This window comes from Diadema antillarum, unplaced genomic scaffold (assembly GCF_040938485.1).
Source record: "Diadema antillarum isolate AM-2024a unplaced genomic scaffold, OU_Dant_1.0 seq00000345_RagTag, whole genome shotgun sequence".
NCBI lineage: Eukaryota > Metazoa > Echinodermata > Echinoidea > Diadematoida > Diadematidae > Diadema > Diadema antillarum.
In genome coordinates, this window is record NW_027271356.1 from 846,024 (window position 1) to 861,673 (window position 15,650).

Here is a 15,650-nt window from a genome sequence, read left to right on the forward strand (position 1 = left end):
TTCATATCAAGACGGGACTCCTCGTATTAAAGTGAATCAAGCTGTCACGACCCATTACGAGTACTGTTGTACTCTGACCACTTGCAAGTTTTCATCCACCTCGTACCTGCACATACAATATGTCTGCTTGTGTACATACTATGTACTGTTACACCTGCTGGGGCCTGTCTTATAAAGACTTGTGATAGAAATCAATCACAAGTTTCTTGTGAGCTGCAATGCAAGTTGCGATTGATTTGGGGACTTGTGATTGATTTGAAGGCTTTATAAGACGGGGCCCTGGCTGGGCATCAATGACGCACTGCTACCACTTTTTTCTCTCTCTCTTTCTCTGCTTCATCGTCTGTCCTAGTAACAGAGTTGTGTCCCGTTTTTCTTGAACAAAATGTTTCATTTTTTAAAGCAAAACAAACACAAGCACACGATCAAACAGAAGACCATGATGACATGAAAACAGGAGATTTTGCAGCATTCTTTTTCAGTGTCATATCAAATGTTACTGAATTGTCATCAATTAATGAATTATACCTTCGCTCATGTCCATAAAAAGGGATGTGGTGCCAAAGAAAAAATTAACCATCATGAGCTAATGTTGTACGTTTGTACTGTTTTGTTTTATTTTTGTGCACAGTAATCTGCTGTGATCCTGAGAGGCATGAATTCGTTAAAAAAAAAAAAAAAAAAAAAAAAAAAAAAATATATATATATATATGTATATATATATATATATCATAATAATTATAAAGGGCATGAAAATCTGAATGAAAAAACACAGACTGTGAAGTGGATTTTTAATATGAGAGCAAACCAGTGCAGAATTAGGCTGTAGGAGGAAACTCCATTCTTTGAATTCCCAGTTGTTGCCAAATGTAAATACATCATACATACATATATATATATATTGTCGCTGGGGCGATAAGACCTCGTATCTACAAAATGTCAAATGTTCAGGAGAGCCAAAAAACATGGCAGCCAAAGCACTGTGGCGAATGGGATAGCCTTTCCTTTGACATGCCGTGGTGGCTTCATTTTTGGAGTACGACAGTTGGGATTTGGACAGGACATCACTTAACCCATTATTTGACCATTAATCAAAAAACTCATTTTCACCAAAATTGCAGATACAAGGTTTTATCACCCCAGCGACGATATATATATATATATATATATATATATATATATATATATACATTATATGTGTGTGTGTGTGTGTGTGTGTCTTCTTCTTTTTTCTTCTTTTCTTTTTTTGACTTGGTGAAAGAAGAACAAATCAGTTTGCATTATTGGTCAGCATTATTGTGTAACATATGCATTGACACATTTCATATGCATAGATTTGCATAGAAGTATAAGGACACAAGTTATTACTAACAGTGCCGTGTACAATCGACACTTTTGTAAGACCACACTTCTCACAAGCGGATTATTACAGCAACAAAAGAGAAAGAATGGAGTTTTTCTCCCACTATCTGACTCATTACTAGTTTGTGTTCTGATTTCATTTGCCCCTATGCCATCTGTAATGAAGGAAAGGTAGTTTATTAATCTTTATATCTGATCCTTACAAGAAACCTAAAAATGAAAATTTGTGTATTTCATAAAATATCACAGAAAAGACGAATGACATAGGTTGTCTTTTTAAACGACTAATGAAGTCTTCATACAAGTTTTCTCTTCTCTCTCTCTCCCTAGCTCTCATTTTATTCATTTTCAATCTTGTCCCTTTCTCTCAATCTCCATCACTATATCACATTAGTATATCATTACTTCAGAACCAGAGGAGCATGAACTTGACAGAATGAGTCAGTGCTATTCCCCTTTGTTCCCTAAATACAGGGATGCCAACCTTACAAAACAGCATTGCAAGTTTCTGAGAGCTGAAAAAGCATATTTTTGGTGGGAAAAAATTCACATATTTGTACCTTTCCTGCAATAGACATGTCTATCATTGGGTAAAACAGTCATTTCTATGAAAATTGCAGATATTTGGGAAAAAAAAACAAAAAAAAAATATTGCAAAAGATTAACAACTGGCATCTCTGTAAATATTATACAAAATATCTACAAAAGCAGTTGGGTTATACTTCAAATATCTTTATTCATATAACAATGATCATCATCTCTCATATATTCCATGATATCCATAAACGATTTACAATATTATCTCCAAATGTAACAAACATATATTATGGCATGCATCATCATCATCATGCAATAACAAAATGTCAAGGAAAAAGAAAATACAGTGTATACACACAACAGGAATGTCACAGCTCAAATTAAAAGGCTTACTGACTGTTGTACTATGGGGAGTAACAGGGCATAATTCATTTAGGCTTTCAGGCTACTTAAAGGGAAAGTTTCCCAAAATATGCATCTGGATCAGATGAATGCACTCTCTTGTAGCAATATTTATAGAACATATCAAGGAAGTTTGAGGACATTTGGACAATCCATTCAAAAAATATGAATTTTTAAATTTTCAGTACAGCCATCACTGGATGAGAAGACTCAAACTTCACTGAAGTATTCTATTGATACTGCTGCATTCACTCAATCCACATGTGTATTTGGGGACATTTTCTCTTTAACTGAACAGAGTTGTGTCTTTGGTAGTGAATACTTGCAATGATCATGTGCAAATATAATGTATCAATACACAGTAAAAACCGAACTGTGAATGATGGCACCAATACAATTCAAGCCTTGAAACCTTTGAAAAGTGTAGATGCTCAAACTAGCTATTAAAGAGACTGGATTTGAAATTGAATACTACCGACTTATGAAGCATCATATCGCTCAGATTTCACATGTACTGTAAAACAAGGAATCTTCCCATGCATTTTAATTTCGCGAGAGCTAAGATTCACGAAATTAACATGCATGCGAAAGTTCTTGTTTACACTATATGCATTGAATGTTAGAGGCGAAAACACGCCGTATAGGCTGTTGACTCCAATTCGCGAAAATTTCATGCTGTGAAAAAATCGTGTTTTACAGTATTTCCTTTTTCCATGTAATCTCACCTGCCTGCCTGCTAAGCAGTCATTTTTTTTTTTTTTCGTAACCGGTTACTGGCTGCAAATGGCCAAAAAAAAAAAAAAGATTTCTTCAGATGACCCTTGAAAAGAACAATATCCAAATAACAGTTAGGACTGCATACAATATTGATTAGCACCATTGGATTCTGCTTAAAAAAGAAACACACAAAAATTAATTTCACAGGAACTGAGTACAGTGTATTAACTTTTCATGAAATTTCATAACAAAGAAGATATACAGGTAGTGGAAACAGAAAACCATTTCACTGGTTTCCCCTACACAGATTACAGAGAATGTTTCTCAGTGTACAAAGATATATCAATAAAACCGTAAAATGTAAAAGAAGTCTCACTCGAGCTTATCCATTTACTCTGTCACACAGCTCAATATAGCCACATGTATATCTTGCTTGTTATTTTTTTCAAGAATCCAACACGAGATTGAAAAAAAAAGTAGATAAATAAATAAGAATATTTAAAGGCATTAACGCCAGTGAGTAAAATGTTCTTAACATAATTGCTGGATTCAAGAAACAGATAATCTTTACACAAATGATGTTGCACCATAAAAACGGAGGACAATTTGAATGCACGCCACATGAAAATGACTTAAAATGGGGACCGTACGCCAGTCATGTTGGGTTATGTGACCTTACTGCTACTGGCATGGAAATTTCCAAGTGGGGTATGCATGAAAATTTTACTCTCATCCAGCATTACTCTGATGCTCTTTTTTTCTTTTACTGGCTATTATTCATAATAGAAAGGAATTCCTTGAATATAAAAATATATCCAATTAATTACATCCAATGCTGATGAAAATGTAGTACATTGCAGTATGGTGAATCAAGAAATTATGGGCACAAAATCTTTGCAGCTTGGCCTTGTTCCGGTATGCCATTCAAAGAACGTCAAAATTGCAGATCTTCACTTATCTTCTATAGTTATCTCTGGGGAAGTATCATATTGCATGAAAGGTTCAGACACAAAAAATTGAATAACCTGTCTATGCATATTGTTTTCGTAAGTGAAAGAATGATTATAACATCCTACCATACCTTACACGTACATAGCCATATTTGTGTCAGGACTTCCAACTGTATGGTCTTGTGTATTCTTTTCACATATGATTTCAAGCTTAAATTTTGATCATCTATCCAATTAAAACACATGGATGTTACACGAATTACAACAAAAAAATTGTCCAGTTCTTTCAAAACATGACATTCAATACCAATAACTAAATACCGGGCCTGTGAAGCTTCATAAGTTTTGGTAAAATGGAAGATAACTCACCATAAATCTTTGCTTTTCATTCACTTTTGTATGAGTGAATACATCATACAATGTATTTGCATGCAAGAGTTACATCAGACTATGAATTGCTGCACAGCACAAAAGGTTGACATCACCCACCAATCACTCTTCTTACTTGCATTAAAAAAAAAAAAAGGAAAGGAAAACAAGGTGTCTCAGTCCCATACATTTATAATAAAATCAGTAAGCACCTACAATCTTTTGCAAGATTTTGTAGCTGTCTTCAGCTTTTGCTGACTCGTATGATTCATAACATGAGGAGGGCCACATGTTCATCTTCCAAACAAAATGAAACTAATTCCCGCAGGATACTGTGTTGTCACCAAAATCGCACCGCATCTTTCCGGTCATTCAGTACTTCACATCTATACACAATTTTATGTGCTTCATTCTTGAGACAAAAGCAAACACACAAACAAACAAGGGTATACAGACAAACAAACAAAACTACTCCTCCTTGATGACATTTCTTTGGCATGATGTCTACGACTACAAGTTTGAATTCTACCATGAATGAATAAATGCAGTTTGCTTCACACTTAAAAGTGTTGTATGAAGAATAAGAAAGATAACCCCCCGAAGGTCATGATGATTACGCACTACCAAACAAAGTCTTTGAGTTTTTTGCGAACAATACAAAAATATCACCCAACAGACACTAAAAGCCCGAGGAGGATTGCTATAAATTCTTGGAAGACCTCACCATTCGGTGTAACATCAAATTGCAGCACAACCAACAAGAAAAAGAAATTAATGAGATGCAGGCACAGAAGAACAAACAAGTTATTCTCATGGTCAGGTACACATCACTTCTAGTATAGCTGGAGTGATAACAAACAGCTTGCCTGCACAGTACAAGTGCTGAACTCGAGCGTACGAGCGTGTAAGAATCTACGTGGTGATACAGCCGACACACTACAAAATTAGTACAGCGTCTGCATTCAGCAAACGCGATCTACCATTCTTTACCATAGTTTGTCAGTAACATTCCTTGTGGCTATCAGAAATGTTAAGATGGACCATATCTGACACTTCCATAGAATGCCAAAGCCAATTATGGATGAAAAGTAGCTAATTTTGTCTCAAAAATATGCTGATCCTGGGTTTGTTTTCACTACAGCCGTCACTAGACACCTGATGACCGACCATGAGAACAGATGAGAGAAAGGAGACCTATGTAATGGGAGTCAAATTTCAATCTCAGAAACACACAACATATACACATCAAATTCCTCATTTCGGTAGATACAAAATATCAGTTGGCATTGCACTTTAAAGGAAATAATTGCATATATACAGATAACAATCTAAATGATTAAATAGCTAAAACAGATTTGAGTATTTATCTTGCCGTTTCAAGTGCAATTATAATTTGCTATCTTTAATATCCACTATACCTTTAAGGTACAGGGTTCTCTTTTATGAGTCCCAACCTGATGTTTTTATATTCCAGTTACAAGCAAAAAATCATATCTTACTTTAAGAAAGAAAAAAAAAACTGGAAAAAAAAATCCTGGTTTAGCACTGAGAATAAAGAGTATTGCTTGAGTTTAATGCTGTATACTTGGATTGTGTATGTTATCTTCAATAATCCAATATGTCTTCAGGTAACCTGGTTGCATTTACGAACCCAGACAATTGGGCATTGTGTGCAGGTGTTTGTTAATTGATGAAAGAGGATTAACAGGAGACTGACCTGTTGAGGTTTTTTAGATGTCTTTGGAAATGCTTCTAAAATGCCATACAGAGAGGAAAAAAAATTGTTAGACTTTTAAAATGTATGAAGTGTTTGATCGCAAAATGGGTTAAGCGCTATTTTTTAATACATTAAAAATAGGTCCATCATCGGATAGAGCAAAATAAAACGTTTCCAGTGATACCTCATTTTAAACATAGCAAGGAATATTCTTGAATTTATGATTAAAATATCTCATATTTTTGTATGATTTTGTCTGCTTTTTAGCAGCTTTAATCACAAATATCTCAAATTGAAAAGAATGGAATCAACTCATTTTGCAATCAAACAGTTCATATGTATTCAACATTTGTGGTAAAAAAAACAGCAACAATAAAACAAAACAAAATCTCCCTTTGTCATGTCATTATTTTCCTAGCTGCTGGCATTACAGTAACAGCATGAATCCTCTGTCCACAAATAATGAGATAGAGATTGCAAGTTCACATCAAAATGGCATGGCATTGGCCTTGTTCAATATCACCTTATGCAACAAAAATGGAAAAAAGGCAATGTTACACAGCAATATCATACTTGCTTTGGCAACAATACACTGCACTGTAATAATCAATCTCTGTCATTTGCTTGATTGTTACAATGGAGCTAGTACATATCACATAAGGTGAAATATACCAATAAATTGATTTCATATTTTCATGGCAGAGTACTCTATTCCTCACTTTACCTCCCCATGACTACTTGGCTGACTGAGGTGAACTTACTTCTTCAAAGACAAGCACAAGTATGAAATGGTCCTGCATCATAAACAAAGTGCAGTTCGTACCACAAATTCCAAACCAAGGTAAAAATGTAATTGCTGATATGTCCTTGTCATACAAATACTTCTAGGATATCTGCACCTCTTAAAATTCAAGTTTTTTTCCAACCGTTTTTGAATGGACAGGACTATACTTGCATCCTTACAAGTATCATTCTTGCTGTTTTGATGACAGGAATATGAATTTATGCACATGCACAGGTATGCTTGCTTCAGGATCAATATAAGGCTAAGTCCGGAGTTAGTGGGTTAGAAATGTCAAGCAATACCAAATACACTGGCAAAAATATCAAATAGCCTACATCAAAATGGAGTCAGAAACATAATTTTAGTACTTTGCTATCTTGAAATTAATCCATCGTCACATCGACACATAAATCAAAGTACCAATGGAGAGGTGGGGTCACGTGGAATGGTGACATCCACTACAACTCTTTCCCTTACAAAAGCCAAATTTGATGCCTTCCCGTTGCCATGGCAGCACTGAGTGGAGGCTACCTGTGGGGGGCGGGGGCTTGGGCTGGGGTCGTCGACGTCATCGCCCTCTTGGCCGTGAGCTTCCTGTCCTCCTCGATCTCCCTCTCTCGCTGCTGCTCCCGCTCCAAGTTCTCCTTCATCTTCTGCTGCTGGAGTTTGAGGGCTCTCTTCTGCACGAAGGAAGCAACAAAACAAATGTCATATGACAAAGTCTCTGATTGCTGAAGCATTCTCTTTCACTGTAGTCAGTTGAAAGTCTCAAAATGTTTCTCTAAATGGTAAGCTAATTGGTTTGAGCATTACAAGCTTAAACGGAAAGATGCTTAGTACATAAGGAGATAGTGACACATACAGCTGATAAATCATAACAGACAATAAACTTTCATTTTTTAATCGATACACGCACCAGAAATTCAACCTGTACACTTTGAAATGAAATAGTCTAGACAGACATACACCCGATCCTGTTTCTTCCACTCTCCCCCTCCCCCATCCCCCCCCAAAAAAAAAAAATCATTATAATCATTAAAATAAAAATGACTATTACTTACATATAATTGTCACCAGAAGATAAAGGCACTAATTAGAGCTTTAGACTACTGCCGTGTGTATGCTTGAGGTAAGTCTAACAGCCTCATATCACTTTACATATTTCATATGAAATAGTTTGACTTGACTGGGCAATCTGCCAGCTATATACCACTTCATCTTTATATAACATGGTAGGAGACAGGGTAAAATTGCCAAAAGATTCTCTTTTTACAACAGAGCTAAAATATGATTGTTTGGCCCACAATAGATATCCCCATTCTGTAAACACAGGTCACAGCTTTAACAGCGTGACAAAAATATCAAATACACAGAGGTATTCCTACCTTTAGCTTGGTGGACTTTTCATGCAGAGATGTCATCTCTTTCTTGATTGCCATCAACTTGGCTTGGTACAGTTTGGCTTCTTGCATCTGCGAGGGGAAAAATACAGATATTTACATATTCAAAGATGGTGAATCTTTCCCCTAAAGAGGCTGAATATCAAATCAAAGGAAGACCAGAGCAAACAAGGATCACTCCTCGGAGAGCAAAGGAAAGTGCTGTCCTGTGCGACTGAGTCGAGTATATTGCAACTCTATCCTCTCTATACATCGGTAGACAATGATGTTCCAATGAACAGAGCACCTTCCACTGTACAAAGTCACAAATTACTGTTCCTAGATGGCCATTTTCACTCCTGAAAAATTATTGCATATGACATGAGATATTCTTTTCTTTGAAAAATAAAAATCAGACAACTTAAAGAACCAAAACAAATGCAGAAATATAATCATCATCTTTTGTTGGTTAATCTTAGGAAGAATCTGTCCTAAACAAAGACAAAGTAAACACTGACATTTAGAATGGATATAATTTTTTAACTAGATGGTCCAAATTACAACAGTTCTGGTACAACCATCATGGTAGCACATCTCAAACTGTTTCAAGGTTTCATGAAGTGAAATTTCTGGTTTAGAGATTAGGTCCGTCAACTAGCTCCAGGAGGCCGTACAATGGGCCGAATGCATAAAACAAGCAATTGCTCGTAAGCAATTGCTTCAAGCAAAAGCACAAGCTCGTCTAGCAAAAGGTCTAGCTCAAGCAATTGCTTAAATCCATATGCATAAACTTCTGCTTGTGCTTATACCTTTTGCTTGTCCCGCACAAGCAATTGCTTGCGTTTTCAACAAAAAGGACGTCACGCCTGTGCGAACACAAGAACAAAGGCGAGTGTGACGGCATATATTTGAAAGGGCATGTGTGTGCGGAAACATTTCCTGACATAGCAGAAGAGCTATGAAATGACACTCATAAATGCACACCCAGACCCACACACACATCTATACACACACACGTACTGGCTGATTCCCATCACTGCTTATAGTAGCCCGGATGTTCCAGATCGCACGTGGAGCGAGGTCTCCTTGCTCTCCACCAAAGTCAGACATCCTACCTGTTTTTCATCACATTTTGCGTGCTAACCACTGGACATTCCCGTTGTTGAAACAAAAAGTTTCTTACACTACTTAGGAGTAATTTCTTCTAGATTTATACCACTCCTGCACAAGGGTGGTCTTTCTTTTGTTAATATGAAAAATGATACTTAAAAGGGAACGTCCCAGTTAAGCAAAAGCTCAAGCTCATTTCACACAGCTTGGAAAATCGCAAGCAATTGCTAGCAAGAACAAGCAAAAGGTATGCTTTATGCATACGTTTATAAGCAAATGCTTGGTCTCTAAGCAATTGCTTGAGGGCAGCAAGCAATTGCTTTAGCTTGCTAGCAAAAGCTTCTGCTCGCAAGCAACTGCTTGTGTTTATGCATACGGATTCAAGTAAAAGGCTAGCACAAGCAATTGCTAGCGTTTATGCATTCGGCCCATTGCTCCCACTTCTTTCCCTGCCATGAATTTACAAGAAAAAAACAAAACAACGAAGCCACACAATATAGCTTACTTCTGCTTGCTTCACAGCCTATATGTATACATAACCTTACGCAGAGAAACTTTGAAAAGTGACACCACATACCTTCTGTGTGAGTTCGGACACCATCTTGTTTTCAGCAAACTTTCGGTTTTCTTGTTGCAAGGTCTCAATGAGTACTATTTGGTCTCTCCTTGAAAATAAAAAGACATGAAACAAACTTTATACTCATATCAAAATAATATGTGTACTTGTTCGTTATTGTGCCTCTGAAGTCAGTTTTGGCAAGAATATTCTAATCACTTGATTCCTCCTATAAATGATATCAAACTGAATGAACACATGAGTACCATACATATAAATTCATGACATCCAAATGCAAAACTAGTCATAATGGGAAATTAAGCATTTTTTTTTTGTCAGGGAAATAAATGGAAGAGATTTATATTGCATGAATGCAGAAGAGCAAGTAAATATTAGTTACATTTTTAGTAACATGGAAAATATACTGACAAACCAAATACAATTTCAATGTTGAAGTCATTTACATGATGCCAGTCAGTAGCTTCATATTATCACCTCGGGTCGTGTGACTGTGATGACACTGGCATATTTCTCTTTAATTGTTATAAGCCCAAAATGTCACATATTTCTCATTACCTTCCTCAGAGAGAGAGAACAGGGAAAATACATATATATGGAAAATACTGTACATAATTTGTTATCTTATACGCTACGTACAAAAGAACAGACATTGTTTGTGAGTGATGACATAAAGGCTCATCAAGCAGACCACTCTTTCATGGTCTCTATGGGTAGGACACTATGTTTTCTAATATTCAGACTTTTAAAACTGTTGCATTTTCTGAATGTGTTCAGAATTTGAAAAGATGTTTCCTTATCTGTTTTGATTTTGATGTTCTTCATTTCATTTCTTCAAGTATCCACTTTTTTTTTTCATAAATTCTTGCAACTTTGTAGAAGAAAAGCACCAAAACTACCTCCAAACTCATCTTCTTCTTTACCACAGATCATCTAGGTGATATCATATTTCAATGAGTCTGACTGTTTACAAGAGCTAGTCGTCCCTTTATATCAAAACAACAGAATGAAACATACAAGGAAATAATCATTCTAAAGAACAGTATTATGATCAGAAACAAATATCTGCATACACAAACTTACGACAATTCTGTCAAGGACTGCTCATGTTGATGAAAATGGGGAAGTAGTGTCTGCAGAAATCCCATCGAAAGGTTTTCTACACAGGAGTCAGGAAAGGACACAGTGTCAGGCTCTGGACTGGATGCAAGTTTTGCCTCCGTCTCTGTTTTCATACCACCATCTGAGACTGTCTCCTCTGCAGTTTGTTTATCTATTCAGATAGAAAAACAACAAGAAGAGTTTAACCCGTTGAGGATGAGTCCTGAGTATACTCTGGCAAGTGTCTATGGGAAATGCATGTTGTAAGAAAATCAGCCCGTCCTCAATGGGTTAAAATAACTAGGGCTTCAACCCCCCCCCCCCCTTTTGGTGACAAAATGCATAATTGATAAATCATTTGCACATTCATCAGGCATTTTGTGTCCTGAACTTAACGAGTCAACACTAAAATTGTTCGCGCATTGATCCCATGTGTAAAAATATATTCGCTTTCCTTAGAATTCCAATGAAGAAAATTGAATAAAAGTATGCTGACCTGACAAGAAATCTGTAAAATTAGCATCCAAGTTATGTGAAAAAGGACGCCACTAGAATTTTCTTTGTTTTCTACAGCATGTAAGGTTTTCATTCTGTTGTTCCAGATTTAAAAGAACCGGACATCATTTGGAGATAGAATACATTTGTCAAGTTCCAAAGGAGGAACTGTTGTTGAGCTGTTGTAGCTCAGTGGATGAGACCATAGACTGTGAATCACAAGGTCACTTGTTCAAGTCCCCTGGTTGCAGCAGTTGTGCCCTTAGGCAAGGCACGTTATCCTCGTTGCGTGGCTCTTTGGAGCTTGGAGGTGATGTTAACCCATTGGTCCGGTGGTTGCTTGCCTACAAACATTCATTCTTCTACAGCAACCACATAGATACAGATCAATTCAATTGAAAACATTTTCATTCATAAATGAACATGTACAATGGCAAATCCAGTTTTGTGTTGACAATAAGATTATAACAAGGGATTGTTATTGTACCTTTGTCACTTTTCCTCTCCTTGGGCCTTGCGCCCTGGAGTTCTGCGATTCCTTTATCCTCTCCGACATCTTTCTCTGCATTTCCAGATATTTTGCTTTCCCAAGTAGAGTCCGCGCTGCTCGAGGGAACACTTTCCTTGTCCGCAGACTTACTTGAACTTTCCATGTCTCCTCTTCCAAGTTCAAGTCAAAGTTCAGGGAATCCTACTGGCTAAGGCAGGGAATGAGCAGTTTCATCCTTGAAATTCTATATTGTCACAATCTTCTCCCAGACCTGAAAGAGAAGGAGAAACTTGTATTGCTGTGCATGAAACAGGTTGCATAAATTACAATTTGGTGCTAATGTACTTTCTTTTCCATGTAGATATCTCTAATTCCACAATTCTAAATTGCACCAAAATCACAGAATATATAGTTTATTTTCAGTCACTCACATACATTTGAACCAAATTGGTCTATTGGTCTATACAGTTGACTACAGTCAACTTTCATGTCGTCTTTCAAAACAACTCTCTGGATTGCGAGCGATCGCAGCGTACACTGCCTGCACAATCTGAACCTGAAATTAGCTGTCTTATAATAGGCGCCATATTTTTCACGTATCTGGGAGCAAACAAAAAAAAATAGTATAAATGAATTATGGCAAATTGAATGAAGTCAGATTAGAAATGCAATTCCTAGATTGCTCATGATCACACAGACAGACAGACAGATAGATAGGGTAGACAGAGACAGACAGACAGACATACATATAAAATGCATTTCTCAATAACCAACTTCTTTCAACTTGCCACAATCATTGCACACTTGAACCTTGAATGAGTACTCTTCCCAAAGTAAAGATGCTGTCCTGGAGAGGGCTGTGCTGTGCAGTGTGCTGTAGCATGTGCCTGTGGTGATGTGAGCTCCAGTGTGTCTATATACATACAGGTGCAGGTGCTCGGTGCAGGTGTACCTCTCATCAATACAGCATCTTGAGGGTAGGGGGCGGCGCCATCTGTCTAATGACAGGTAGGACTGCACTAGTAATGGTTATCAAAGTACCTGATGTTACTACTTTTTTGGCAGGGAGAGTGTTCCAAATTTTTATGGCTCTGGGGTAAAAACTGTAAAGGTAGTAGTTGACTCTGGAGTATGGTTAGTGGTATGACAGGTTGTGGTTCCTTGTTCTATTTTTTGCTATGCTGATTTCTTCTGGCATGGCTATGTTGATAAAACCATAATGGATCTTGTACAACATCTCACACTGCTTTTGATGAGCTCATAGGTTAACCCCATTTGCATATTAGACAGCTAAATTCAGTGCAGTGTAGGCCGCAATCTCTCGTAAAGAGTGATTTTTTTTTTTTTTAGGTGCGACTTGAAAGTCAACATTAGTATGAACACTTTCTGATGACTACATCGGATCAGATTTTGGTGCAACTGAATTCAGTGGAATTTGAGATATCTGCAATAACCAGATAACATGGATACGAAAGTACATTTATAGCGCCAACTATACACAGCCCTGTCACTGTACACAAGTGTCACGACAGGCTTTGCATGGGTGTATGGCGTCTGGTGGTCGGCAGGCAGGCAGGCAGGCTACATTTACAATTGTACATAATAGCGTCTAGAGATCTACATTTCTACATGTTCTATCACTTTTATTGAAGTGCTTAGAAATCTACTTTGCCTCTTTGGTAGTACTTTTAAAACAAAAAAGCAAAAGCCGCCATTTATTCCAGTTCCATTGGCTTTAATAATACGATAAATGTAAAAAATCGGGAAATTTCTGTTGCATATGAGCTGTACGTGCGTATATGTGCGTACGCGTCCGTCCAATTTTTTCAATTTTTCAAAAAATGCTCCAAATGGTCTGAAACGTATGCAAAAAAAATTTGAGCTTGATTGGAGCATACAAATATTTCAACGCGCGCGTACGCGCACGTCTTTACGATGCGAGGAATTCTGAAAATATGGGTAGAATTCCCTTGAATTGAAATTTATGTGACGTAAATTTCATTATAGTTCCATGACATAATTAATTGATAGTAATGATACATCTAACGTCACACCACAACTAACTAGAGTGCACACAAACCGCACGGCGACCCCAACATGTGCATGTTCTGGTTACGCCCGCCCGCCCTGGGGTGACTGCAACTCAGGGGGCAGTCCTCATACGCGGGAGCGGTCCTCATGAGCGGGTTTCCCGGACTGAACTGCGCACCACCACACCTAACGCCGGCAAGGGGCGATACGGTACGTATTGGGGTCGCTGCTGCGGTTACACCACACCATCTTCCAAAACACAATTGTTTACATCTCAATAACAAATATGTGGGACTACTGTACAAGGGTTCCGCCCTCGAAAAAAATACAATACTGCTACATATGTGCAATGAAGTAATAAGCCCTGTATTCTTGAAGCTATAACAAGTATTTGAATTTATCTTGAATTAGACTCAGTGAAGTCTCCAGTCGGATGGCTATGTCTAAAAGAATCCACAACAACGTGTAAATAATTACCCCACCACTGCACAGCCACAACATCAAGCAGCACGGGCAACTAGCTCCGCTCCGTCACAATTCGGTGAAGTGTCACTCACAATCACCAAAGTGTCGGCAAGGCTCGGAATCGAACGTCAAACTGACGTGTCGACACTTATTAGCTGAAATTTATCACAGTTGTTTACTTTTCCTTCTCAACTAATGAACAATAACACAAAAGTTTCACTAGTGCGACTCACTCTGTTAGACGCGTTCGTGTCATTCATGTGACTTTTCCTTTGGAGCTCCTTCAACGAGAGAATCCTGCTAGCTGAAGATAGCAACAGAAGTCTTGCATATCTTTAGTGTACCGCCTAAATTACCAGAATTAGGTACAGTAGCGCAAAGTGCCATCCGGTTGTAGCTGCTCAACGGTTGGTCTAATGACTGAATGAGGAAACGGGAACTAATACTTCTTCTTTTTTTTTTCCGACATCTACTTGTAATGATCCTATATATCATGTGCAAAGTTAATCGTACTGCTGAGAAACTACCAATGACTTTTTTAATCAACTCTCTCTGGAATGAACCATGTTATACAAAGTAAGCAAGAGTGTTTCCAACCAAATAATGTTTCGGATCGGGGAGCCCGCAGGGCACACTAATGATCAACTGCTCCGTCACAGCAGGTCTCATTTTCCTGGCAACTACATTCAGATAATCATACAGAAAGCTTCTCCTTTCCCGAAATCTGTATCTGATTTCCTTCAAATCATTCAGCAAATTAATAATCGAACTAATTGTTACCATTGCATTTTATAAATTCATTTTTATGAATACAAACAGTAATAGGCCTATATGAAATCACGCAGTTAAAAAAACAACCATAATAAAACATACATCACTTGGGATTTACAAAAACAAAAAGGATTATCGACCCTCAGCTCCAATCCCAGAAAGGTCCTAAACTCACACATCCATACACCCACATATCAACACTAAAACACTCGATCCCATAAAGGATGTATACGTATTATATATATCATCATGACTATAAGTATATAACGCCTTATCATGAATGAGATGCAAAGGATATGCACAGATATACATATAAGTTTTAAAGTCTATAAACCCCATTTCAGCAAAATGATGAACTCCTAATTTTCTGCCTTTAATAGCTGCATTTATCTCGTC

The 15,650-nt window shown here is 37.4% G+C and overlaps 1 protein-coding gene across 2 annotated transcripts; it reads right to left on the reverse strand.

Annotated features, from left to right (window-relative positions):
• Positions 1–7,294: 7,294 nt before the first annotated feature.
• Positions 7,295–14,775, reverse strand: LOC139730951 (biogenesis of lysosome-related organelles complex 1 subunit 6-like). 2 transcript variants are annotated; one of them, XM_071641834.1, is made up of 6 exons: positions 14,717–14,775; positions 11,985–12,258; positions 10,985–11,174; positions 9,905–9,992; positions 8,224–8,310; positions 7,295–7,518 (listed from the first exon to the last, which is right to left on the reverse strand). In XM_071641834.1, the coding sequence occupies exons 2-6, from the start codon at positions 12,148–12,150 to the stop codon at positions 7,366–7,368; spliced, it is 684 nt and encodes a 227-aa protein (XP_071497935.1). In that variant the 5' UTR covers positions 12,151–12,258; positions 14,717–14,775; the 3' UTR covers positions 7,295–7,365. The 2 variants fall into 2 exon arrangements, with proteins under 2 accessions (XP_071497935.1, XP_071497934.1); XM_071641833.1 differs by lacking the exon at positions 14,717–14,775 and adding an exon at positions 14,496–14,655.
• Positions 14,776–15,650: the final 875 nt, after the last annotated feature.